This window comes from Melospiza georgiana, chromosome 4 (genome assembly GCF_028018845.1).
Source record: "Melospiza georgiana isolate bMelGeo1 chromosome 4, bMelGeo1.pri, whole genome shotgun sequence".
Lineage (NCBI taxonomy): Eukaryota > Metazoa > Chordata > Aves > Passeriformes > Passerellidae > Melospiza > Melospiza georgiana.
The window spans coordinates 74,878,662-74,906,331 of NC_080433.1; the positions used below are offsets into that span (position 1 = coordinate 74,878,662).

The following is a 27,670-nucleotide window of genomic DNA, read 5'->3' on the forward strand; positions in this document are numbered from 1 at the left end:
AATATATATCTATGTATTCCTGTGCATATTAGTACTTAGAAATGCACATTAGTATTTATAGGTAACAAACACTCATTTGGGGCTATCCCAGATGTTTCTCCCTTCTTTGCTGCAGTGGGCAGTGTACTTTTAGAGGCCTCTGATTGCCTGTGGAGCTTTTTGTGGCAAGAATTGCTTCTGCAGCCTTCCAGTGAGGGAGCTCTGTGCCATTCCCAGCATTTATGGGAGACTCTTTGTGGGGATTTGTCTGCCAGGGGTAGCTGGGCAGGCTTGGGGCAGGAAATCACCTTTGGGAGTCTCTGTTGAAGCTCTCTGGGCTCCTCAGATGTGTCCTGTTTTCTTGCTGATGTTCCCAGAGGGGTTGATCCCTGTGGACAGCCAGACATGCCAGCTGAGGCAGGAGTCAGACAGAAATTTGTGCAAGTAGAGAGAAGCTGTATAAAGGGAGTCATACATAAGAAAAGACTTTAAAAATGGCTAAGATGATTTCGGTGAGTCACTTTTTGGGCATCCAACTTGGACCATCTTGACGGCTTTGATTTTCAGAGGATTACAGTAAAAACTTTGAGCATCACTATGAACACGGATTTCACTAAAACCTATTTTAATTGCAAATGCAGTAAAACATATTTTTACATTACTTTTCTTGGAAACACTTCCTTGTATAAATGAGAAGAGCGTGTGTTTTTGTGGTTTCTTGGAAACCCGAGAGCGTAGCTTTATTTGTAATTGTCATCTACAGTTAATTATAGCTTGATGCATCCCATACATAAACAGTGTTACCTGGGGTAAACAGCACGACAGGCAGGGAGCTCTGGCCTCTCTGCTCAGCCCCGGAACAGGCAGGGAGGTGTACACAAGCACAAGGATCCAGCAGGGTGTGCATGCACTCCCAGCTGAGTGCGTCCCAGTACACCCCCCTTCCCTCACTGGGGCTGACCCTGCGCTGCAAGCTCTCCCTGTTACTGCTTGCAGTGTGTCCTTTTAAAAGGCTCTGACATGTACTTGTGTGCTGCCTTGTGACTAAAGAGCTATTTGTACCAATATTTACTGCAGCATTGCGAGCTGAGCCTATTATTCATGCTTGTGGAGCACGGGGCTCAGGATGCCTTTGCTCCCGTTCCCAATCCCCCTCCTCCCTCCATCCTCCCCACTCGCAGCCCCAGCTCTCCCTGTTCCCCTTAAGAAAGTGCCAAACGTGGGCTGACAGTGACCAATGTTGGCTTAATGTGGATGTTTAATAATGAAAGGAGTGTGTCGGTTCCAGCGCTGGTTACAAATGGCAGGAAGTGTATCGGGTGGCAGCCCTGCAATAATTTTACATCCATCATCCCTCTGATGCCTCGCTGCCTGCCTGATGGATGGGGAGAGCACAGTTAACTCTTAGGACACCACTGGGATCCACGGAGCTGAAGTGGATTTAGGCCCTGCTCTCCCCTTGGGAAGAGGGGCAATACTGAGGATCTCAAACCAGCAGCTCCTGCTGCCTGTGAGAAATACAACACTGCAGCTCACTTTACTGAGCACACATGGAGTAGCTGGTTTAACACATGACATTTAAATTTTTCTTGCAGTAGAGAACTTTGCTTCAATAACTTCTTTTCCTTCCCGTAATGGTTAGATTTGAATCAGAAAGTCAAGAGAAAATTGCAGGACAGAAGGGCAGGCAGGAGAAGAAAAGAGAAGGGCTGGCACAGCAGAGGAACCCTGGGCTTGCTGCAGACACTGAGAGGCCAGGGGTCAGGCTGGGCTGAGGAACTTGGGATGATTGAAACTGGGACCAAGATCAAAACTGGTTTTGCCCAACACAAAGCAATAAACACTTTGATTTACTTCACCTGAAAGTTTATCCACTTATTATCTGTCCCCCCTCCTGCCTTTTTTTTCTTTTTTGCCATTTGCTTTGTGGAGCTCGTGTATATTTATATTTACAGCCTCTGCATCTAATGGCCACATGCCTTGTTTTCACAGATGGCCAGTGGAAGAACTCCCCTCCCCCTTTTCCTTTAGCAGAGCCTGCCTTTGGTTTTGCTGCTTTTGTCACAGTGCCACTACTCTCAGTTAGCAAGTGCCTACGCATGGGAGGGAGACAGATTCTGCAGGGAGGACTTCTTTTATTCCCCCAAAGGTTTTAGCTCTTTATTTTAAAACACTGGGGTTTTTTCCCCCTCCTGCTTGACCATCATTTATTAAATGCCCAGATCCATGTTTCAAAGGCATGCTGTGGATATTTTATGGGTGTCCTCGGTGCCTCGTGGTGGCAGGGATGCATGGGCAGGGTTAGCTAATAAAATACAAAGCCTGCAGAGGGAGGGATGGGTTCTGCCCAGGGATGTGTGTGTGTGAAAGCCCAGCTGAGGTTCAGGAGACCAGCAGGCAAGGGGAGAACCCTGGGCCCAGGCAGGTGATGAACTCCAAATGGGGATTCAGGCTGTGTTCACTCCAAGGGGCAGAGATTGGGAACATTCACAGTGTGGGTCAGGGAGCACTGCAGCTGTTTATGCTCCTGTGGAAGTTTTATGAATCCCAATAAAGATGCATCAACTTCCTCCTGAAAGTAAAACCATACAAGTGATGTGGAGTCCTTGTTACGACTTTGGAGCTTTTGGAGTCCTTGGGTTTAAGTTCTAAGCTGTGCCCCACAGCCATGAGATCTTATTACTTCCTGAGATTTTTTTTATTATTTTTATGTGATCACATAAAAATGGGCTTTCAGCTCATTTGTGGACTCGGCATCAGTGCAGTACCTCTCTCCAGTGTAACAGAGGCTGGGCCTGGTTCTTGTGTGGGTTGTGTCCATTTGGGCTCCTGAGGGCTCAGCCTGACCTGTTCAGCAGGGCTGGAGGAAGTGCAAGCAGAGGTACAGCAGCCTTCATCATTTGAGTACCTGCAGAATTTGAATTCCTTCAGAATTTGAATTCCTTCTAGGGAAAACTGGGAAAAAAGTATTCTGTAATGGCTGCATTGGTGCTTGTGCACTTGAGTCACCCATTGTTTATGACACAATTGCCAGGAGAGCAGGGTCTGTGTTCTTGCTTTCTCTCTGCCTGCATGCAGACCCTCCTTCCCAGGAAATCCTGTGTGGGTTGAGATTTTCCTCTTGTTTCACTTTAGTGTGCCACCCCTGTCCCCCAGCTGGTGTTTCCTTTCCAGGCTGACCAGCTGTACCAGCTTCTGACTCGCTGGGAAGCCCCTGGTTAACATTTCCGTGGCACATTTCATCCAGAGACCTCAGAACTCCTCACAGTGGTGGGAAAGCATCACTGTCTCCATCCTGTGGAGTTCAGGAAATTAAGGTGCAGTGGCTGAACAGTTCACAGAGAGTTACAGGCCATGTCAGCCCAAGGAGCAGTCTGGATGAGAAACTGGGTCATGGAACTTTTAACCTATTTGCAGTCAGCAGATTACAGCTGGGTCTGCTTGAGGTCAGTGCCTCTGCCCGTGCTCTAACAACTTTGCTGAGAAGGAAATAGCATCTCAGCATTCTGCTTTCACTCCTTTTCCTTTTTATTCCTTCTTCAAAATACTGGGCTGGGCCAGTCCTGTGTGCTTCCCGTCTGTTTGTTTCCAGGCCAAATAATACACTTCATGAATGAAGTTATTCTTTCATTCTTTCTCAAAGAATTAATAAAATAAAACAAAAAAAAAGAAAAAACAAAACACAACAAAGCCACCTTAGGGGTCTGACCCTTGCCAGGTTCTTGAGGATTTCCCCCTTTTTATTTCAGTGGGCTCTGTCATGCCTTAGGTGCTTTTAAAGATACTGACTAGAGAACTCCTAGAAACTGCAGCCCTGTGTCCACAATACACAACAAAGAGAAATGAGTGTGTGAGTTTCAGCAGATTCCCTCTGTGAATTGGTGTCTGTTCCTGAGAGGGCAGTAGTTAAATGTCTTCATGGTCATTCTGATCTTTTCCCCATAACTCCCCATAAGGAAGCTCCGCTGTGAGTCTGTATGACCCTTCATGTAGATTGAAGATCAGGGGCAGTGATTTCTGGGCACTGTTGAAGCAATTTGGGTTTTAATAAGTACTGTAAACCAAAAGGTATGGTTCCAACTGATGTAGCCCCAACTTAGACTGTCATAATTGTGAAAGGAGTACCATTAAATCAGGAAGAGCCACATATAAAGACTGTTCTTTTATTTTCTTGTTTCTAATGCTGCTTTTAGATTCTGTGGGTGGATTATTCCATGAGAAATAGAGATCTTGGATAAGCAAGATTGAAAGAGCTGAGGGGGTGGTGAATGCATTGTTTCTTCTTACTCAACTTTGATGCAACAACAAAAAATCTCCCAAATGATAACTTGCTATGACATTATAAATAATCTTTCATCTTCTTTGGTGGTCCACAGAGTTTATGTAATTGGAAGGCTAAAGCCCTTCTTTGTTGTTTCTTGCGTTTTCATTAGTACAGTAGAAGACTATAAAATTGTGCAGCCAGAAGGGGTTTAACAATTACTGAGTCAACATTTGAAAGCCTCACTCTATTTTATCATTTATGCATGTGCTTTTTATGAGTTTTACAGCCCTGCAGGCGTTGCTTAAGCAAGGTCCATTGCAGTGGTGGATCTATAACTGCTTTCTTTTATTTTGCTCTCCTTGGTACCATGTGCCATCAGCAAGAGTCACAATTCCACACTCATAAAGAAATTACAGATGGTAATTTCTGTGGAAGATTCAGGAGTGCTAATTTCAGTTACTAAAATGTTTATCAGCCTTACTAAGAACCCTTAGGCAAGTCCCATAACGTGTGACTCAGTTTCCCTTCTGGTAAGCAGTTACTAATCCTGCCTTTCTTTGTGAAATGTTGTGGGTAATTCAGTGAGGAGTGAAGAACACTTGGTGACACAGTCAAAGCAGAAATTTTCTTGCAGCAGGTGGAGGTGTGGCAGGTTCTGGGCCATAGCAAGGCTTGGGCAGAGGGCACAGCACCTGTTGTGGAGCACCATCATGTGCAGGAGCAGAGCCTGCAGTGCAAATAATCCATCCTGTGCAGATAATCCATCCTGTGCCAAGCTCTGGGCACAGCTCTCACTGCTGCCAGCTGTTCCCTGAGTTCTCTCAGCTCTCCACCATCCCTCATGCCTGCCTGCCTGCCTCGTGTGCTCCGCACTTGGTGGGACTCTGGGGAAAAGTTTAGAGCTCAGCCTGTTCTGATGCTTGTTACCACAAGAGGCAGAGGGATTGCACACAAAGATTATCTTTACAAAGTCTTCATTTGTGCTAGATAGAACTCTTCGCCTTCTCAGAGAGCTGAGAAAAATACCACAGGGTTGAATGGATAACACCTTGTGCCACCACCTTGTCTAACAATTCAGTAGGTTTTTCTGTCATAAAGTGAACTTTTATTGTGCAATCATAGCAATTAATCTGCCCAAAAATCTAAGATCTGGTGCATATTGAGCAGGGTATGTGTTGGAAGGGGTGATATTTACAGGCTCTTGCTGGGCTAGGAGATGTGCCTCAGTACCACAAACCCCATCAGATGCTGTTACTGGTCCTGCTCATCAATCTCAGATAAAAACTACCTCTTGAAAACCCAAATCTATTTGAACATAGCGCCTTTAGCATTTAGATATGGGAAATAGCAGGACAAACTGTAGTTAGAGGGGAAGGGAAGAAATGAGGCACACAAAAGGACAGTGACAGGCAACCATCTGTTTCTTTTCAGTTTATTATCATTGAGCAAAGGTAGCAGGCTGTGTCCATCTGTGTATGGGGAATTCCTAGGTGCAAGAGATGATCAACAAGCTTCTCCTTGCAGTCCCTAGGTAACTGTGTTTGCCTCTCTCCACCTTTCTTTTTGCCTGGCCCTTCAGTTCCCTTGGGATGTGGAAAGCAGGAATGTGAAGTTACAGTCCTGAACCAATGTGTGGTTATGGCCCTGGATGTGAAGTTATGGCCCTGAACTCCTCCTCTGGAACTGGCTCTTTCTCTGCAGGCATCAGAGCAGAGAGGAGAAGTGTTCCTGTAAGGGAAAGCAGGGATGGGGTGAGGAGAGCAGCAGAGAGGAGAGTCCTGCTGCAGTGGCAGTGCAAGCCTGGATATGCCATGGGGAAATGGCTCCTGCCAGGGCACTGCAGGGATTGCCCGGCAGCCCAGGCTGGGGGATGGCTCCACAGGGAGCAGGGAGCCATGCTGTGTGCCCAGCCCTCTCAGGATGGCTCCAGAGGGAGCAGAGAGCCAGGCCGTGTGCCCAGGCCGTGTGCCCACCCTCTCGGGATGGCTCTAGAGGGGGCAGGGAGCCATGCTGTGTTCCCAGGCCTTGTGCCCAGCTCTCTCAGGATGGCTCCAGAGCGAGCACGAAGCCAGGCCGTGTGCCCAGGCCGTGTGCCCAGCCCTCTAGGATGGCTCCAGGGGGAGCAGGGAGCCAGGCCTTGTGCCCAGGCCATGTGCCCAGGCCTTGTGCCCAGCCCTCTCAGGATGGCTCCAGAGGGAGCAGGGAGCCAGGCCTTGTGCCCAGGCCTCTAGGATGGCTCCAGGGGGAGCAGGGAGCCAGGCCTTGTGCCCAGGCCTTGTGCCCAGCCCTCTCAGGATGACTCCAGAGGGAGCAGGGAGCCAGGCCTTGTGCCCAGGCCATGTGCCCAGGCCTTGTGCCCAGCCCTCTCAGGATGGCTCCAGAGGGAGCAGGGAGCCATGCTGTGTACCCACCCTCTCAGGATGGCTCCAGAGGGAGCAGGGAGCCATGCTGTGTGCCCACCCTCTCAGGATGGCTCCAGAGGGAGCAGAGTGCCATGCTGTGTGCCCAGCCCTCTCAGGATGGCTCCAGAGGGAGCAGGGAGCCAGGCCTTGTGCCCAGGCCTCTAGGATGGCTCCAGGGGGAGCAGGGAGCCAGGCCTTGTGCCCAGGCCTTGTGCCCAGCCCTCTCAGGATGGCTCCAGAGGGAGCAGGGAGCCAGGCCGTGTGCCCAACCCTCTCAGGATGGCTCCAGAGGGAGCAGGGAGCCAGGCCTTGTGCCCAGGCCTCTAGGATGGCTCCAGGGGGAGCAGGGAGCCAGGCCTTGTGCCCAGGCCTTGTGCCCAGCCCTCTCAGGGCTGCAGACCCCTTGGATGGAGGTGTGGGATGCTCCCAGTGCCCCCTGAGCCCTGGTGCTGAGGGAGGGCAGAGGCAAAGCCAGCAGGATGTTTTTGTTCCTCAGACCTTCCAAGGGCTTGCTTCACTTTCATCTAGTAGTGGGAGGAGTTCTGGCAAACAGGATCAGGCTGTTCTACATATGTTTTGACTCTTCTTGTTTTATGTTTCTTCCATGAAAGAGACGGCAACCAAGTTCTTGTCATTTTTAGATCAATGTTTTGTTAAACTACGACAGCTATCCGTGACAGAGAGCCAAGTAACTTTTGCAGCTGACCACAAAACTGAGTCTGACTTGTGGTGCTTAGTCATTTCTTATATTTTTTTTTTACATGACATACTCCATGTGTGTATGTGTTTTTGTTCTCTTAAATATAATTAGAGCATTTCTAGGAGTTGTGGTACTAGATCAGTCTTCTGTGGCAGGTTAATTTCTTTGATTAATAAAGTTTTAGAAACTTCTCATCACATTGTGGCTGTTGATGAAACCTCTCTGGCTGTACTTTGAACAATTGGGCTATTTTGAGATTGCATGCTCTCTGCACTATTACCTTCTCTGGTTTACCCATTAGAATTTTAAATGATCCAGTCAACAGAGCTCTTGCTGCCCCTCCAAAGAGTCTCTCCTACAATCCAATAGAAATGATGATTGAGAAACCCTTCATAAAGAAATAAAATACTTATAAAATGTCTTTCAGCCTTCTGAGGTCTGATAGAAAATTCAGAAATTTGGAATCCCTTCATGTTTAGCAAGAGATGGCTATGTTACATGTTTCTTCTCCTGGAAGGACAGGAGCGCTCCTTGCTGTTTGTTTTTGCTGCTTTTTTAGAATTTTAGAATGCTGTCTAATTTTTAGAATTGCTTGTCTCACAAGCTGTCAGGCTCTGACCAAGGAAACAAACCTGGGCTAGGTCAGGCTCTCAAAGAGCCATTGCTGGGCTGTGCCTTGCAGGACTCTAGCATTATGAAGTTGACAGTAAATAGATTTTTTTTTTCAGAGGAAAAACTGTTGACTTCCATTATATATCTGGAATCAATTTGGAAGAAATACAAAGTCACCTTCGTCCTGACTTTTTGACTTCGGACAGGCTGCTTTGGAAATGAGAGCTGAGTTAAAAATGGTGCATCAAAGAGTTGGGTGAAGCTAAATGCCTGGCTAGTTCAGGTGCTTGTTTGAAGGTTCTCCAACCTTCCTGGAGCTGCTGTGCCTGTAGTGTTATGGAAACCCTTTTCCTTGGATAGACTGATTGTGCTGCATGAACTTTTCCTGCAAAAACCGAGAGGATAACTCCTCTTGCATGCTTTCCATGCTGAACTGTCAGGGTGGGGACAAAGCACCAGGAGTGTGAAAGGGATTCACAGTGAAAATGAATGTGAGGAATAGGAGAGTTAACCTCGTGTTCCCTAAACTCTGAAAATAAAAAGTGGAGCAGATTAGCTTTGTTTCTAACTGTTCCTGAGAAAATCTTTGTGCAGTGACTTACATGAATTTGAACCATTCTTTGAATTGCAGATGCAGGGACATCACTTTGCAGGAAGCATATCTGTATTCACATTGTTCTCTTTTCTGTTTTCCTGTGTAACGCTTCCCAGAGACATTATTAGGCTACATGAAACAGTTGCCATGTGAAAACTGAAAGTTTTTTTTAGTTTGTTGATCTTTTACAGCCAACAGGAGTAGAATAGAGCAAGGAAACAGAAATCTTTTCTTTCAGGAAGAAGCTCAAAAGAATTTTTTCGACTGCAGCCACTTCATTATCATGCCACATCATTTCATTTTTTTAGCTTTGCAAAAGGCACAGTGCCTGAGATTTTGAAATGTTAGTATTGCTTCCCTGAAAGATTTATTTTTAAACATATGATTGTCAGGAAGAAAGAGCGCTCATGAGCGGGAGTCATTGGGAAAACAAAAACAGTTGGAAAATGGAACACCTTTGTGCTTGTAGAGTCAAACAATTCTGGGGGAGCGAGGTGTTTTGAAGAGGACATTGGAATGAGTTGCCCTAGCATGTTGTTCTGGCAGTCTTTAGACAGATGAATTGGCAGCACACAGCAGCCTGTTGCAATCCAGGGTTCACAGTTAGTTCTGACCACACGAGTGATGGACGGGGTGTTAGCAGGGTTGGACAAAACAGTCTGGACAAGAACACAAACTGCTGCCCAAGGATCATGCTTAATTCAGGCTGAACCTTTCCCAAGGCCTGAGTCAGTTTGAACTGTAGGGTGTTTTTTCTTGCCCTATGGGCTGCTTCCTAAAATACTGCCTTGTAAAAAAGGAGCAGAGCAAAGCCATCCATGTCTTTGCACTGGGATTGCAGGCTAGAAATAGAGTGCTACAGTAAATGCATTGCAAAAGAGCATGTGTCACCTAAACTTCAGGCCAGCTTTGCAGTCCCAGCAACACAGAGAGTTGAAGTATTCTTCAGATGTGCAGCCAGTTTTGTCATGCCTAACTAAGCCAATCTTTTCAACACTATGGAGTTTGCTTATCACTAGCTAATGAGCAAACTTTGAAAAGGACTTTATGGCAGAGTCTGTAACCGCGTCTCTTCCAGAAGAAGCATTGTATTTATTCTTCAAGACATGGCTCAGTAATCTCTTGTGTATAGTTATCTAGCTTCCCTAAAAACCTCCTAAATAATGTCAAAACTTTGGAGTTACAACATTTAATTATTTTCCTGATCCAAATCCTGTCATCCTGCCCATACAGGACAAAACAACACTGGAGACCCTGACCCAGCAGCTGGCAGTAAAGCAGAGTGAAGATGGGAAGTTCAGCCACACAATGATGGATTTCAACATGAGTGGAGATTCTGATGGTTAGTACCAATGATTTTCCTGATTTCCAGGTTTTGTGTGTGTTTCAACAGGATCTGAGGGAGAATCCTGTGCTTTGAAGGCCCATGAGGAATACAAGCTGTTAGCAATAAATGGCTGTGAAACAAGGCAGGAGGAAGTGATTCACTGTGGGGTGTTTTAAGTCTGGAGATGATTTTTAACCTTCCTTCTGTCCACTGAAGGTCTCAAGATGGGACCAAAAATGTATTTCTGATAATACAAGGGGCTAAAGGAGGCAAATTTATGTGGGGTAAGTGAGATCACACAGGGAAGCCATGAAGTGTAGACCTGATCCTCCATAACTGCTGTGTGCTCTGCATTTGTGGGGGCTTCACTGGTTTGATGAAATGAGCACAATGTTTATTTGTTTCTCTGCTATTGCATATATTGTTAAGGAGATGTAAGCACAAAAACAGGCAAGTATGTAAATATTCATTTGCTAGTTAGAGAATTGCTTAAGAAATGCCCAGTATTGCCATCTATCACACCCTTTCTGTCACAGAAACGTGTTGCTCTGGTTTTTAACATTTTCTAAGCCTTCTGATGTTGACATTCTTGTAGTGAACTTTCTCACACACTTTCTGTAAATAACTCATTGTTTTGCATTCCTTTATAGAAGAAGAGAAAGTTGATAGACTGTTGGTTTGACCAGTGTGACTGGAGAGGTGGCACTGTCACCCTCCAATCCACTGCCACTCCTAGAAAACTATAAATGTTAGAGTCAGAAAATAAACTCCCCTTTTCCTTCACCTTGAGAACAGTGGTGTGTGCTGGTGTTTTTTTGTGTCCTACAGTGACAGAAACATAGAAGAAAGGTGACAATATGACCAGCATTCTGTAAGCAAGAAAGGATGAAAATAAAAAGCAAACCTGCTTGATAAGTATAGATTTGGTTTATGTAATTAAGCAGGAAAAGATGGCTTAGAAAAGCTGTGTAATACTTTATGTTTAAAAGCAATGAACACTCCTTATCACTTGTGTGGTGCTGAATAAACCAGGCAATATGGAATGTGTTAACCATTACCTGCTGTGAATGCTGCCTGACGGGGCGTGCAGCAGCTGAGCTGGGTGCCGCAGCAGAGGCAGCAGAGTGCAGCCCGTGTGCCTTGCCTTGCAGGGAGCGCGGGGGTGTCGGAGTCGCGGATCTACCGGGAGTCGCGCGGGCGCGGCAGCAACGAGCCGCACATCAAGCGCCCCATGAACGCCTTCATGGTGTGGGCCAAGGATGAGCGCAGGAAGATCCTGCAGGCCTTCCCCGACATGCACAACTCCAACATCAGCAAGATCCTAGGTAAGAGTCAGCTGGAGAAGGCTCTGACCGAGCTCAGCCCAGCGCCTCACCGAACAGAATTGCTGCTTTTCTCTCTTGCCTTTCAGTCACTGCACCAAGAACAGCGATGGGAGCTTCCCCTGTGTGCCCAGCAGTGTGCATTAACCACACTGAAATATTCTTTGTAATTATTGAGGCTGTGGCAATTTTTCCGAGGAGGAGAGGAGCCTAGAGTTCCCAGTATTTCCTTTTTAGACATGGGGGTTACGTGTCTCCTTTTCCAGAGAGCAGTAACTTCACCAGACTGCCAAAGCTTCTCCAATAGTGGTCATCCAGTTCATCTCTCACTTCTCTCAGGCCCTGTAGATGCATCTCAGCAGGCCCCACAGATTTGTGCACCTCGTTACTCATTCTAGCATTAATTCTCCTATTTAAATATAGATTAGCCTGTTAATGGGGAGGGAGTCATAAAGTTCTTATATTTCTGTAGTGTAGAGCTTTAATGCATTCTTTGTTGGTGGCTGCTTGAGGGCCCACAATGTAATTGGGAAATCAGTATTTATCTGCTTCTAGAGATTGTATTCTTTTTTAAAGGAGCTGTACCCCCTTTATACAGCCCTTAATTTGCTTTATTAGGGTTTGTGGGTTTTCCTTGGAGAAGAATTAAGAGTGAGCTTAGATTCATTTCACAGGCAACCAGCTATCACCCAAACCTGATCTTCTCCTGCACTTGGTGGTTCTTCATTCTATGTACATTGAAAAGAATTTTTAAAAAACCCTGATTTCCATATTGTCTGCTCTTCACGTCCCCATCAATATTTGTCTTGAACATCATCTGCAGAATCTCATGCCAAATTCTTCCAACTGGTCAGTGTTTGATCAGACAGGACCACGTTCTGTCCAAAGTTACTCCTCTGTGCTGTGCTGGAGGATGCAGTAGGTGACTAGTGAGGCTCACTGAGGCCAGTGAATTACTTCTCAGTAGAAAAATAATATATCTGCAACCAAATTAGAGAGATTGTATTTTTACCAATAAAAACAGCTGCAAGTCCTAAGCATCCCTCAGGCCAGTGGCTAAGCAGGGAATGTGTTTACCTGTGCTGCAGACATCACTGGTTTTGCAGGCTGCTCAAGAGATGCAGTGCAGTTCTAATGGCAGCATTAACCAGCTGCAGGGCTGGTAAATATGCCAGGTTTAGACTGGCCAGAGGTTTGAGGCTTCCCTTAATTAGAGTGGTATTATGAAAAGTTAGCAGGGGGCAAGTGGGAACGAGATAAATTGGTTGAAGAAGCAAAATGTATTGCCACGGATGGCAGATGTGATGATATTAACCCATGATTTAAAGGGTGGTACAAGATGATTAGATTAGTTATGGGAACAGGATTAGAAGGCTAAATTGGCTGTGTTGATGGCAATAGAACCTTATACTGGTTAAAAGTGATTATACTGGTCAGAGGTGTATGATGTGATTAGCCGGAGGACAGGGCAGTAATAGTTTTGGTCTGGTTCTAAATTGAGAGTAGACCTGGTTAAACCTGTTTTTAAGTAATCAGCCTCAGAAATCTACAAGATCATTCTGAATGGCCCTTTTCATATAGAAAGTACAAAGGGAGCTTGATGTTTTCCCTCTTAACTGATTGTTTTGGATAACAACCTCCGACAGCACGCTGCTAATTCATTCTGCTTAAAACAGGCGCTTGAGCTGGGCTGACATTTTACGCAGTCTCTGGGGATCCTGGTTGACATTTTAAAGGGCTTCTAAGCATTTTATAATACCCTAAAATCTGGTTTTAATAAGCCATTCTGCTGAAATTGTTAACATAAGGAATCACCTTTTACTATTTGGCGCTAGATCAGGGAGATATGGAGACATCTTTTTCTGATTAGATATACAGTAGTTGGAGTAAAATGTGCAAATTCATTACAGATCCTGTTGAGGTGACAGACAGTATAGCTGACTCCAAACTCTTCTGTTTTGCTGCCAGATATGGGGAAAAGCAAGGTCTGAGACAGTGAAAGATGATGTTTCTATTTCTTTACAGCATCACATTTGATTTTTTTTTCTCATTCTACGTGTGCAATAGAGAGGGATGTCCTGGCATCTTCCTTCTTGACAGAAACATTACAAAGTTCTTCCCTCAGCTGCAAAAGGCCAGGCTTTTGAAGCCAGCAGGGAGCTGTCTGTTAACTGGCACAGGGTGACCAATTAAATCTCACAGTTCAGACAGATATTAGGGTTTCCTTATTAGAAAGCCACAATTTCTCCTTCCCATTTTTCCAGCAGCACCGCTACACAGTTGAGGTCACAGAGCTTGTTGTCACTCAGAGTAACTTAGATAGAGTTCTACCAATCCAGGGTCATTTTTATAGTAAAATGAGAGGAGGTGCCCTTCCCAGCACTAGAATTCTCTAGGGATTATGTTTGACACTGTGGTATTATGTTTTGAGCATAAAAATGAGATACACGGATTTGTCACTAAATTCATCTGTGCATACGTTTGTCATCCATCTGTTCACTGCAACTTAAACTTGTGGATAATGGTTTTTTTAGTAAATTGTTAAAAAAAGTGCTGAAATGGGACTGCTGGACCCTGTCAATTTAATAATGCATTGTTTAGATATTTTAGTAAATATTTTAATTATTTTCACTGAGAAATCTATGTAAAGATTTTAGGAAAAAAATTAATTACTAGCTTCAGAAATTCTCTTGGAATGTACACATGTGTTTACATGAATGTGTACACATACCTATACATTATACAAGGGTTTGTCTATGTGAGAATGTTTTTAAACATAAAATCAGCTTGATTCAGGTACTCAGATTGAAAAATGTCAGTCTAATGCACTGAAAGTTAGAGAATATTGCAAACAGCTGAAAATTCTTGTCGGAGAAACGTGGCTTAAAAGCAGCAGTGAGCAGAGCTCTGAACCTTGCACGTGTGTGTCTGGAGCACAAGTGTCTGGGCGGGGGTGAGGGCATCTCTCTTGTGCCCTGGGCTCAAGGATTTGCCCTCTCCAGATGTGCTGCCAGTCACACACAGCTGTGTGGGCACAGCTCTGGCTGCCCTGGCTCAGCTGAGGGGCAGGAGCTGTGCTTGGTGCTGCAGAGCCTTTGAATTTGGGGTTTTTTCCCTAAATACTCTTCCCACTACATCTTTGCCCCTTCTCAGGACAAAGACATCGTTGTTCATACACTGCTTATCTCTGGATATGAGGGTTGCAGGTACCAGCTCTTCTCTCTGGAAGCCCAGACTGCAGCAGGGAATAAAGATCCAATGGGGAAATGGTGTCAGTAATCAGAGCAGGCCTTTCTAGAGGGAATGAAAGCGTTTTCTTTCCTGGGGAAAGGATAACTGTGCTCCCTCTACTGCGAGTTTTGGGGGTACAGTGGGATAAGACCAGCCTGAGGGGTAGCATGAGCTGACCGTAAAAAATGAGGAACAAGAGGAAGTCAAGTATGACATATGGCATTATGAACCCATTAAATTGAGAAACTATTCAAACATTTTTCCAGTGGGAAACTTGACTATTTTCCAATGAAGTTTTCTTTCTAGGCCACAGGTTTCACAGTTTGAACTATTCCTGTTATTTGAAATGTATCTTACCCTGAAGCACTTCTATATTTAATGGAAAAATAAAATGGGGCAACTGATTCCAGAACTTTTACTTTCTGCTCCCATATTATATCCTTTAAGAAATATTAGTTTATAACTTTCAGCAGGCAGTTGAAAACAACTTTTAAGTCTTTACTATATCCCTATCTAAAATATCCAGGTTAGCGTGGTCAGAAAACAGCAATGAAGCCATAGTGCAGCTCCTGGGAGAGATATGCCAGTGCCCAGTGCTTTTCCCTTCCCTTCAGTAAATTCTTTCAGTTGGGGCTGGCAGTGTTTCCCAGGACTTGGTCTTGCAGTTAAAACCGCACTGACACATCTGGGATAGTTTATAGCTTTTAGAGGCATTGCTTTAGGGTCTTTGCAGGCTCCTGTACCTGACTGCAGAGCATTTCCAGCCAGTTCCTCTCCTGACCACCAGCTTGGGAGCCAGAAAGACGCAGTGTTTGTCAGAAGGATTAGGCTGTGGACTTGTGCAGATCTGATGCCTTGATCCAGCTGTGGATCACAGACAGCAGCCCATGGAGTGGAGCCTTCCATGAGCAGGAGCTGTGAGCAGGCACATGGCCAGGGGAAATGCGGGGCCACAGCAGAGCAGACTCTGTGTGTCCATCCCTCCAAAATACACTGCCTTCTTTCCTGGAACAAAGTGTCAGTGGTGCCATTGTCAGGATCACGCTTTTACTGTCCATCTGAAAGGCTTTGTAAAGTAGACAAATTGCAGTAAAATACAGGGTCAAAATTTCCAGTGCCGCCTCTCTCTGCATCTTGGCCATCCCCTGGAGGTTTATGAGTCAAATACAAACAAGAGCAGAACCCTGTCTAGAAGCTCTGACAGATTCCCAGCCCAAAGCCAAATGGCCTTGGGTATATTCTTCTGGGTGACCTACTTGTTTCCCTGCCTGGCAGCATTTGGGGATGAGTGGCATCTCATCTCTGTTTTTTCTCATTTTCCTGTGTTTTGGTGGCAGGATCTCGCTGGAAAGCTATGACAAACCTAGAGAAGCAGCCATACTACGAGGAGCAGGCCCGGCTGAGCAAGCAGCACCTGGAGAAGTACCCAGACTACAAGTACAAGCCGCGGCCCAAGCGCACGTGCCTGGTGGACGGCAAGAAGCTGCGCATCGGCGAGTACAAGGCCATCATGCGCAACCGGCGCCAGGAGATGAGGCAGTACTTCAACGTCGGGTAGGGCACCTCCCTCACACCCATTCCTTCCAAAAACTAACCAAGATCAGGGGGAAATCTTCATTCTTTATCATAGTTTATTGGAGAGAGCGTTGGGTGTTGCTAACAGGAAATGAGAGCTGTGCTGCGCAGCAAAGTGTTCCAAGAGGAGGTTGGGCAGCTTTAGGAACCCTATTGCTGTCTCTGCTTTACACTCAACACCTCAGCCACCTGTCTCATTTCCACTCTGATCGTGAGAAAAAAGCCTTTAAGATTTTCCAATGAAACTTATTTCTAAAGAAATGTGCCATGTGGGCACAAGCTCTGCTGCCCAGGAGGGTCCCGTAGTGCAGGGGTTTGCAGATGGACACACAGCGGTCGTAGCACATGATGGTCAGGAGATAAAACTCTGCTGAGATGAAGAACAGAAAGAGTAGGAGCTGTGCAGCACATCCTGTGTAGGAGATGGTCCTGGTGTCCCAGAGGGAATTGTGCATGGCTTTGGGGACAGGGGTGCAGATGGAGCCCAGGTCGCTGAGGGCCAGGTTGAAGAAATAAGTCTTCTAGTAATAAGTCGTCTAGAAAGCCTTACAACTATTAGGAGGCCTCAGAGAGAATATCTGGAGGAATCTGTGGTAGTGCCTGAGGATCCAGAAGCCAAAAAAAGAAGTTTGTATTCAGTAGGATCTGTGGCAAGTGGTCTGCAAAAGGACTGCTGAGCACACTGAACTTGAGCTGGAATATGGACATGGCTCACTTGATTGATGCCAAGCTGTATTCCCATCATGTCTGCATTGTTCATTTGTCCTTCCTGGGAGTGTCTTACAGTCCAGCAAGTTAAATGCTTTCTGTTGAGCAGAAATTTTAAGGCCAGTTCTGATAAACAGCTAATAGATCAGTTTGATATGATTAGAATAAAATATGCCTAGAAGAATAGCATATATTTTCCTTCTGCAGATATTCCTTGGTGTTGGTTACAGCAGATCAAAAAGAATCCGAAGTAATCAAATATTCCACGATATTTCTGTATTCACGTGTGAAAATTAAAAGCTACTCAGGGATCAAAAAAAAAACCCCAGCAAAACCAGCAACAAGAGCAACCCCCTGAAATAATGGAATTTGTGTTGTGTTTCATCTGAGTTTGGAATCCTTTCGGTATTAGCTGGGTTGCACATCTCTTCAGTTAATGGCTGGAAGTAGCAATAAAGGAGAGAGCATCTATCCAGTGACTGTTAAGTGTCAGCAGCCTGTGTTTTAAACAGCTACAGTGTGCATTGTTAGAATAAGCTGCTCAGCAGAGAAATTTGAGCTGCTTAACCCTGTGGTGCTGGCAGGTCCAGTGATCCCAGTGGTAAGCACTGAAACAAACACAGGGAAGTCAGCCAACATTTGGCATCAAGAGATTAAAAAAGAGGAGGAGGCCTTATGGAAAAAGAATAGGTGGCAACAGAGCCCCCCCCAAACACTGCTTATCTGGTTAACATGCATGCCTCATCATGGGGAAAAATTAACCTTGTAACATTCTGCCTACAGAAATTCAGCTTTCCAAACAGGGCTGACATTGAAATCAAGCCATTTTGGAGGTAATTTGCACTGGGGCAGAACCCAGGGTGAAGTCTTTCTGGAAGCAACTGGCAGAGTGGCCCGTGGCTGCAGGCACCAGTCACAGCCCTGCATTCCTGCTTTAGATGGGTTATTTAGGTGGCTTTGGGTGCACCCACCAGTACAGGTCATTTAGGGCTAAACTCCCCAACACCAGCCCAGCTCCTGCCTGAGCACCGCAGAAAGTGCTTGGTTTAGCAGGAGCTGTGGCCCTGCTGGAGGCATCCCAGTGGGAAGAATTGGGAATTTTTTATATTCCCTATTTCAGTGTCCTCATCTGCAGTGGTAGTGTGTCAGGCAGGGCCTGCTGAGAGCCCTAATACATTAATGTCTGAGGACTGCTGCAAGATCCTCTGGGCTGGGCATCCCATAGAGGTGGGAAAACACTTTTCTTAAATTATTTAATATTTGAAAAGCACTCTGAAAAGCACCATTTAAGTGCAAAGTGTTCCTATTGTTAAATATTAAAAGCAATTTAAGTGTGCTGAATCTTGTTGCAGGGATGCTGACTCCAGAAAACAAAAGCCTTCCTCCTGAATTAAGAATAAAATGCAAATTAGATCTGCTCCCTACTTTAAGAGCTGTATCTTCAGCTGAGACAGCTTGGATTGTTTCAGAAATGTGGAAACAGGGGCTCTGTGGAGGGAGGCCTTGCTTGGATGGCAGGCAGGAAGCATCTGAAAATGCAGCAAGCAATTCCAAACAAGTGTAAAGCTGCTTGGCAGAGGAGAGCCTTTCAGGATCACTGTGCTGTGTGAGGCTTACTGTGCAGCCAGGGCACAGGCAGGCAGGGGAACAGGGAAGGGTTTCATTCTTAATTAACAATGTTCATCTCAAGAGACTCTGCCCTGTCTCCTGTGGCAAGGCTTTTCAGTGCAGATGGACACACCACTGATGACATTACAATGTGCAGCATGTACTGAACAGAATTACTGCAATGGAATTACTTCATGCAGGAAGGCAACAAAAGCAGCATGAATTTTAAACTCCTGGGCTTGTCGGGGCTCTGAGGCTTCTCAGGGAAACAAACACTGGTACAACACAGCCAGTGTTCTTGATGCTGAGGGAATTTCTGTGCCCTGGAATAATTCTTCTTTCATTACTGCAGACAGGTTTCCGAGGCTTAGACGCTGTGTAAAGGCATCCTGTAGGAAATTTTCTCAAATGGTCGTGTTGTTTCCTTGCTTTTTATTTATTTTTCAGTAATGCCCGCTTCCGTTTTAAGCCTGCCTTTCCCCAGTTTTACCCACCTTCCTTCAGAGAATCTGCTTTTCACAAGGGCTGCTCGCAGTGGAAACTCTCACCTTCCAGTGGAAGGCCTTTAGTGACCCATCCTGTAAACTCATCCTGGCTCTGGAAAGCCCACTGTTCCTCTCCCTGGTAATGAGCAGGTCCCTGAAGGAATGTGGAGGAAGCATTGTCTCTGCTTTCTCCTCACCCAGAGGCATTTTCCTGCAGCACCTTCCCAATCCTGTGCAGACTACCTAGGCCTTGCTGCCTCTCTCCTCTTGGCAGTTGATGTCTAGTTACTGTGACTCTAATGTCCACTCCTGATAGCTGGCCGGATTTTTTAAAAGGAAGCTTTTCAAAGTACATGGGTTTTAAGTTGGACCACAGTTGGTCCAATATTTATTTTTGGGTGGCACCAAGCTGATGCAGAAAGGAAGTTTCCCTCACAAGCAGGCAAGCTGAAGCTGTGTAGCTCAGGTACAGCTGGAGATGCTTTCAGAGGTGGGGTTTTCTTATCAGTGGAATTAATTTGGATTTATTTGTGGAGCATGGCTCGGTGAGTTTTGAATGCTTGTGCAAGAATTCCTGTGCAAGCCCAAGAGTACCTACTCTTGAGCTCGCCCTCCTCCTGTTCCATGCAGCTTTCCAACCCCCTGCATTCCCTCCTGTTGTTTTGGTTTTTTAAGGTTTTTGTTAAGTTTTTTGATGTTTATATTTTTGTAACGAATTTTTTTATGTACTTACATTAAGTAATTTATTGTTTTGAGTTTTGTTATGGAGGAGGAGAAATTTGCGGGATTGTTGGTTAGTTTAGTATCATTGGAGAGATGGCACTGTCATTTTTCAATTTACTGTCACTTTTGGAAATCCATAAATATTGGAGTCAGAAATTAAACTTCCCTCCGTTTTACCGTAGAAAGTCGCGTGTCTGGGTTGTTTTATTTTGTATCCTCTACAACACTCTCCTCCCAGCAGGCAACAGGCACAGCTGCCGCTGTTGTGTACTTAATGTAACAATTTATTGTTTTGTGGTTTTTTATGGAGGAGGAGAAATTTGTTGGATTGTTGGTTAGTTTAGTGTCATTGGAGAGGTTTTGCTGTCGCTTTTGGAAATCCATGAATATTGGAGTCAGAAATTCAAGTTCCCTCTGTTTTACCGTAGGAAGTCGCGTATCCGCGTAGTTCCATTTGCCATGCCGTAACAACGCTCTCTGTCCCGGCAGGCAACAGGCGCAGCTGCCGTTGTTGTGTCATTGGAGAGGTGTCATTTTTTAATGTACTGTCACTTTTGGAAATCCATGAATACTGGAGTCAGAAATTCAAGTTCCCCCTGTTTTACCGTAGGAGGTCGCGTATCCGCGTAGTTCATTTGCCATGCCGTAACAACGCTCTCTGTCCCGGCAGGCAACAGGCGCAGCTGCCGCTGGCCACGGCGGGCGTGGTGTACCCGGGAGCCATCGCCATGGCGGGCATGCCCTCGCCGCACCTGCCCTCGGAGCACTCGAGCGTGTCCAGCAGCCCCGAGCCCGGCCTGCCCGCGCTGCCCGGCACCTACGGGCCCAAGGGCGACGAGCCGCTCGTCAAGGAGGAGCTGCAGCCCGACGAGGCCAACGGCGACGTCTACGACGACTACGACGAGGAGGAGGAGGACCCCGATGCAGACTATGGCAGTGACAGTGAAAACCACATGGCGGGCCAGGCCAACTGATCGGGGCCGCCGCTCGCCCGCGGGACTCCAAGGAGGAAAGGAAACGGATCAATCAATAAAGCCCCGTCTGGTTTATCCTTGCCAGTGGCCAAGCACATTAACTTTCTCATACACTGACTGTTACTTTAACTGTTAGTCTTAACTAGTTGGGACATCAGCTGACTAATAGACATCAGCCTGCATCAGAGGAAAAAAGGCTCAGAAGAAAGGAAACGAAGACGACGACGACAACAACAGAATGATATAAGCTATGGGTAAAATAATGCCAGTAATTCAGCTGCTATACCCAAGCACTGAAGTCTTACCCGTTGACCTTTTATTATTATTATTTTTTTTTTCAAATAAACTTTATGGCTGTTTGTTCTACAATGTTCTAGAAATTCTCACTCAGGTACACAGTGCCAACAAGTGGCTTGTGAATGTGTTTTGTTGTTTTGTGCTACAGTTTAAAGAGAAATAATTTTTTTTTTTTTTGGTAATGCACCTGACAGGAAAAAAAAAAGATAAAATTCCTTTTAACCCCCTCTGTCTCCTCCTCCTCTTCTTCCTCTTCCTCTTCCTCCTCCTCCTCCTCCCTGTCAAATCTGGGTCAGAAGTGTGTGTGTGTGCGTGCCTGTGCGCGTGGCTGGCAAGGAAGGAAGTGGGGAGTCTTTCTGTTAACCCCAACAAGCATTTCCTTTCAAGAGAGGACTTCTCTTCATCAGTTGCACACCATACTGAGTCTTTGAGCAAGTGCCAAATTTGTACTAAAGCGCTGAACTAGTCCAATTTGCTTTTTATAGGTTGGTCTCTTCTCGTTCTGTTTTTCTTTGGCTTTTCATTTGCTTCTTGCTCTGTCTGAAGTTAGGACAGTGTTATATCTTAGACAATCCCTTGAAGAACCTGATATACCAGCAGCTGGTGAGATTAGACATATATTTTTGCTTTTGCTTTTGCTTTTGCTTTTTAAAGGAAACTGTAGGTGCTGTTCTCAGGTGAAAAAAAAAAAAAGAGAGAGACATAAGAAATTTAGAGAAAAAATATTTTATGGTCTTGGATTTTCATGTGTGCGTGTTTATGGTACTAATAAGAATAATCTTGGACTATCATGAGCAAAAAGCATGTTCCAGAATTAAGTCCTGCACCCTCCAAGGGACTTGGTCTGTAAGAAACCTTTACTTTTAGTTTGCACTTCAAGTGGCAGCATAAACAGCATAAAAGGCTTGTCCGAAATGGGGTTTGTTCTGCACGGGACACTGGAAATGTTACCAAGTGCTGAGCATAATTAAGCTACCACCACTTGGGCCCAGTTCTGATGAACTTGTCCCTTCAGGGTGGCTGAGTGCTGATTTCTGATTCAAAAGGCAATTTTTTTTTTCACTGACTTCTTTTTCTCCTGTGCACTGGCAGAAATTCCTCTTTTACCATTGGGATGTTTGTGTGGGAAGGAAGGCTGATGGCTGTGAGGAGATTTCCAAATTGCAGGTGGGGTTACAGGAACTCGGTGCAGTGCTGAGTTTCCCTCACTGCTGCCTCTCACAGCTGAAATGTCATTCTCTGTGCTGAACTATTCCCATTCTTGTTGTGGAGCACTGCCATGGCTTGGCAGCTCTGCCCTCCCTGGGCAGCCACAGCGCGAGGAAGGGGCCTGGGAGCTGCTCTGCAAGGCCTTGGCATCGTGCTGGGGCAAACCCTTCCTCGGAATTGTTTTTCAGCTGAGGATGGCAGCCCCGTGCTGCCTCCCAGTAAATCCCTGTCCCCGAGGGAGCTGCAGCGCTGTTGTTATCCCCTCTAACCTGTACAGTCAGCCCCACGCCGCTCAGTGCACTGAGACCCCAGCCCAGGCACCCACAGAACCCTGTCAGCACTGCTTGGCAGCCCTGGTTTTGCAGTCAGTCCCTCAATCAGGCAAATCCAGCCCTTGGTGCCAGTGCAGGACCATGAACAGGACAGGTGGGAGGGGGGATGCCTTTCTTTGCCTCTGCAATCCCACTTGAAGCGTAACCTGACCTCTGCAGACCTGTGCAAAGCAAAAAGCAAATGCCATTGAGCACTTAGGACAATACTCCCATGTTTGGGCATGTGACAGTTGCACCCTGCTACATCTCTTTTCTTTTTCTCTGTTTTCCCCGTTTTGATTTCCACCTCTGCTTAGAAAAAATCTTTTCTGTTTTCTGTCTCTCAGAAGATTTGCTCTGAAATTATGCTTGGAGTAGCTGATCATATCCTCCGTGTCAGAGAGGGTTCTTTTCTGTTTGTATTTTATGACTGTGTTGGGGTTTTTTTTTTTTCAGTTGAACTGCCTCTTCTTGCTAGTGTTGAATGGTAATTATAATAATAATAATAATGGTCAGCTGTTCCCAGATTAGTAAATTATGTATAATTTATTTACACCCCCCCCCCCCTTTTTTAACTTTATTTTGTTCTGTTCTAATTTGGCAGTGCAGCAAATGAAGCTGTTAGGCTATTTAAAATGGATACCCCTCCCCACCTTACCTTTTTATATATATATAAATATATATATATATACATATGAAAACAAATCGCTTCTTCTTCTGCTCACACCATTTCTCTTTCTTTTATTTTAATTTTGGCCCCAGCCATGTCAACTTCTGATGTTTATTATGATGGAGTGGATTAATGGGAGTGTTGTTTTCAATCTTAATTAACTTCTGCTCTCTCATCACTCATTTTAGTTATTTAATTACACCAGTCATCTAGAGCCAATTTTTTTGAAGCACTCTGTTTGGATAAGAAGGAAGAAAAAAAAAAATAGACAATTGTTTTTATATCATTACTATGTACAATGTGAAAACAGATATTTGCTCCTTTTTATTTTTTTTTTTTAAACTTTCAAATTCGTTCCCTGTCTTTGTGAACAAATGACTCCTGACTCTCGTGGGTTCCCCACACATTTGCTGGATGCTCGATTTCCACCACAGCTGAGCTGAGAGACTCTCTGGTTTAACTGTGTCACTGTGGGCCACTTTGTTTTAGCTCCAGGTAGGTGCCAGCGGGGCTTGGAGCAAGCAAGGGCTCGGTGGGAAGGGGTCCCTGGGCTCCAGTGGGACCCAGCTGCAGCCCTGGATGCCCTGGAGAGGCTGCTGGGGGCACCAGGGGTGGGCAGTGCCAGCTGTGCCCAGCCTGGTGTGCCCAGCCTGGTGTCCCTGGGTTCCGGGGATGGGCAGTGCCCGCTGTCCCCAGCCTGGTGCCCCTGGCACGGTGGGGCAGTGCCCGCTGTGCCCAGCCTGGCGTCCCCAGCCTGGTGTCCCTGGCACAGTGGTGTCACACAAAGCCCTGCCCAGCTGTCCCCCTGCCCCAGCCAGGGCTGGCAATTCCATGCCCATTCCCATGCCCAGCCTGCCCTTCCCTGGGGCTGTAGCAGACTGTCCCCCTCCTCCACCTTTGGGATGCTGAAAATGATGCAGAAATGTTAAAAAGTAAAAAAAAATCAAGAGCCCAAAAGATGAAGACATAAATTTTTCAGAAATGGCTCTGGGGTTCCAAACCAGCAAAATGCTTTTTGTGCCCGTGCTAATGTTTTTTGAGGTCCAAGGATGAGCACCCACATGTCCTTCAGCAGCAGAAGATCAGATTTGAAAATAGGGTACTGTCTGTCCCTCTTGACTTTTCTGGGGAAAAAACGCTAAAAAAACAAAAAAGCAAAGTATGCATTTATAAAAATTATCTTGTCTTCTTTCTTTTTTTTTTTTTTTTTTTTTTTTTCCTGGGCTCTGTTCCCTGGAGCACATAGAAAAACCAGGTTAGAAGAGATGAGGATTTATTAACCTAGAAGGTCACGGAGGCCCTGATGCCAGGGTGGGCTCTGTTCCCTGGGAGCTGGAGAGGCAGGAGGGGATCAGGCACCTCCTCCTGGATGGGGGAAGCCACCGTGCACCCTGGGAGCTTGAGAAACAGCATCTCCAGCAGTGGGGAAAAGGGGAAAAGAAAGGCAAAAACTGAGGCACTTGCTTCTAAGCTCAATTAAATAACACAGAGTATATCCTTTTTTCCATTTATTCATGCCTTATATTAGTAAAATAGGATTTTTAAGTGCATTTAACATCTTTATCTAACCGTTCCGCTGTATTAATCAGGCCCCCAGAAAAGAACACTAGCTATTATTATAGCATTTAATTAGTTTTGTAACCAAATCCTCTTATTATGAATGCATATGGAAGAAATTCTTTCTTCGAAGACATTATTTCAAAGATTTGGTTACTGCAGCAGACTGCCTTTAATTAAATCATTTTTTAGGAAGTAAATTGTCTTTAACCTTTTTACAGCACGTTTTCAGAGCTTTTCCTTTTAATCCAAAGAGATGAGCTGTTACTGTCCCCGAAGAAGGCTCTGCCCCGCGCTGGTGGCCCCAGGAGCAGCGGCGCTCCGTGGGTGTGAGGGGATCCGTGCGCTGCCCGAGGCGGCGTGGGGCAGCGTGGGCACAGGGACCCCTGGGTGACCGCTGCTGTAGAGCTCCCCTCCACCCTGCAGAGAACTCTGCCTTCCCCCGGTGTATCCTCAATCCACAGGGCACGGGCTGTCTGTTTAGCTCCGTTTATATTTACATTTTTTCGACTTTATCCTAACTTGTCAGTTTCCCAGATTGAAGAACGTGTCAAGTTCGTTTTTTCTACTGACTGATTTCTCTACTCCCCAGTGTTTTTTGTCACTGGTTTGCTGAAACAGTATTTATATAGCTCCATTGGCTCTAAAGCTCTTACTCCTTCTAACGTTTTGGATTTTACAAGTGAAATGAAAATAGAAAAGAAATAGAGACAATCAAATGCCTGGAGCTTAAAACAAAGTATGTGCAACCTACCATCTCACTTGAAATTTAATAAAAGAAATAATTATGTAAATATAACATAGAGTTATAGATTTATATTTTGTTCATAACACATAGTGTAATATAAGTTGTATATTTTCATGTTTTGGTTTTATGTTATCATTCATGCCACAATAAATGAAAAAAAACAGGAGTTGATGTACTCTTTAAAAAAAATACGATGTGGATCGCCACCATCCTGGGTTTTTGGTTTTGGTTTTTGGGTTTTTTGTTTCTTTTGCATTCCCCTTTTTCAGTATTACTGCCCTGCAAGGCACCAATAAAACAGCAAATGTGTTCTTTACCTATCCTGTGGTCTGTTTCCCACTTCTTGCAGCAAAGGGCTTGCTGGCCAGCCTTCCTGCCAGGAGAGCAAAACACCTGGGCTCCAGCGGCAGAAAATGAGATTTGGACTCAGCTTAGCAGGCTGCTCCAGGATTGAAGAATTTCATCAAAGCACAGGGCAGAAATGACCCCACCTTTCAAACGCTGTGTCAGAGCAGAGAGGAGCTGGTCCCGAGCAGAGTGGCCAGGGCAGAGGGCAGGACGAGGGGCAGGGCGATGGGCAGGGGTTTGAAACTGCCCAGGCTGGGTTCCCCTGAGCCTGCTGTGCCCAGGGAATACCCAATGACAGACAGGGACACCGAGCCACAGAAAAAATAGCTCTGCTCAGAGTTAGTCACAATGTCCCAACATGCTGCCTAAACAGTTCATGGAGTTTTGACAGCAGCATATGGCACCAAGTGGGATGAAATGAATTTGTACCTGGTTTTGACAGTAAGTTATTCTGATGGGTGCTTACTCTCAAGTGCCTACGGCTTGACAGATGCCACTCTGTGGTTCCAGATTTCCTGGAGGGAAAAGGCAATATTTGGGGAAGCAGGAGGAGAGCCTATGAACCTGTCCCCACTGCTGTGCTGTGCCAGGCTGGGCTCTGTGCTCGTCCTGTCACTGAGGTGGCACCTGGAACTCCCACCAGCAAACCAGGGATCTGCTCTGGCAGCTCCTGAGACAGCCAAGGGCACCTGCAGGGCACCTGGCAGTGGCATGGGAATGGGATTGAGAGAACAATGTGATGGGGCTCAGGCCAGTAAAGTCAGGATGCTGTAACTCCTCAGAATCCCATTTTCTGGGACTGTCAGCAACTTGTGATGTAGGGAGCCCTTCTCTGCTGCCATGGCCCATGCTGCCCACCTGGAGCAGCAGGTGAGATGGAGTGACTTAGAACATTTTTCTTTTTTTTTTTTCTTTTTTTTTCTTCTGTTTTCCTTTTTGGTGGGGCTGGTACCAGGCACAAGAAAAAACGTTCCCTACACCTGTGGTGGAAAAGCGTCAAGGAGAGAAGCTGAGACAATCTAAGCTAAGGATACATCTAAACTGTAGTATGTTTGTGGATAAGGCTGAGCTTTGCAAAACCAGGAATGACAGCTAGTTAAACCCTGAGTGTGCAGCTGAAGTGAAATAAAAGTTTTGGTGTCCTTAAGTGGTATGGCCCAGCCTTGGGAGGGGTACAAGTTCTCTCCCCAGACAAGTTCCGCTTGGGTTTTTTTTCAAAAACTTCTGAAACCCTGCAGCAATTGCCTGCAGCAGGAAGGAAGAAGATGAGGATAATTGTGACATTAGACTATTTTAAAGACAGACGCGTGCCAATTAGCTCTGCAGAAGGGAGCGAGGCAGGCTCCGTGAGTGTGGGAGTGAGGAGCCCCCCCAGCGGCAGCAGGGGCTGTGGGAGCGTGTGTGCCCCCCCCCAGGAGCCCAGCTCGGGGCTCTGCAGCGCTGGGAGCAGGGCAGGAGCTCTGGGGATCAACATTCAGCACTGCACAGCACGGCAACGGGCCATGGAGCAGGCAGCGTCTGTCTGTCTGTCTGTCTGTCTGTCTGTCGGGCCAGCCAGGGGACAGCACGTTCTGCAGAGGGACAGACAGGCCTTGAGCATATTGATCTCAGAATCTGCTGCCTGAGAGCAGCCAGAGGGCTGGAGTGGCTCCTTTCAGTCCCTGGGGTGCTCCCGTGGTGTTCCAGGGGCGCTGGGGCCCTGCAGTCAGGGATTGCTGCTGGCCACAGCCAGGAAGGAGAAGCCAGCCCTGCAGCACCCCTGGCCGGGCTCGGGTGCTGTGGGCAGCCCTGTGAGCCCCAGCTGTGCCCCAGCTGTGCCCCAGCTGTGCCCCAGCTGCAGTCAGGGATCGTTGCTGGCCACAGCCAGGAAGGAGAAGCCAGCCCTGCAGCACCCCTGGCCGGGCTCGGGTGAGATGCTGCTCAGAGCCCTGGACACCCCACAAACTCAGTTCCACAGGGCTGAGGAGGATGTGAGGGGGTTTTCAGAGAGAACTGCCTGACATGAGATTAATAATGCCTTGATTT

The 27,670-nt window shown here is 46.2% G+C and overlaps 1 protein-coding gene across 18 annotated transcripts in view; it reads left to right on the top strand.

The window, feature by feature from the left end:
* The window catches only part of SOX5 (SRY-box transcription factor 5), a 597,965-nt gene extending 572,347 nt beyond the window's left edge, over nucleotides 1-25,618 (top strand). For all 18 annotated transcript variants that reach the window (XM_058022190.1, XM_058022194.1, XM_058022195.1 and 15 more), the window contains 4 exons: nucleotides 9,786-9,894; nucleotides 11,031-11,204; nucleotides 15,770-15,986; nucleotides 20,202-25,618. In XM_058022190.1, the coding sequence (XP_057878173.1) occupies nucleotides 9,786-9,894; nucleotides 11,031-11,204; nucleotides 15,770-15,986; nucleotides 20,202-20,505 (804 nt within the window). In that variant the 3' untranslated portion in view covers nucleotides 20,506-25,618. The remainder of the gene's footprint in view (nucleotides 1-9,785; nucleotides 9,895-11,030; nucleotides 11,205-15,769; nucleotides 15,987-20,201) is intronic.
* The last annotated feature ends 2,052 nt before the right edge of the window (nucleotides 25,619-27,670 follow it).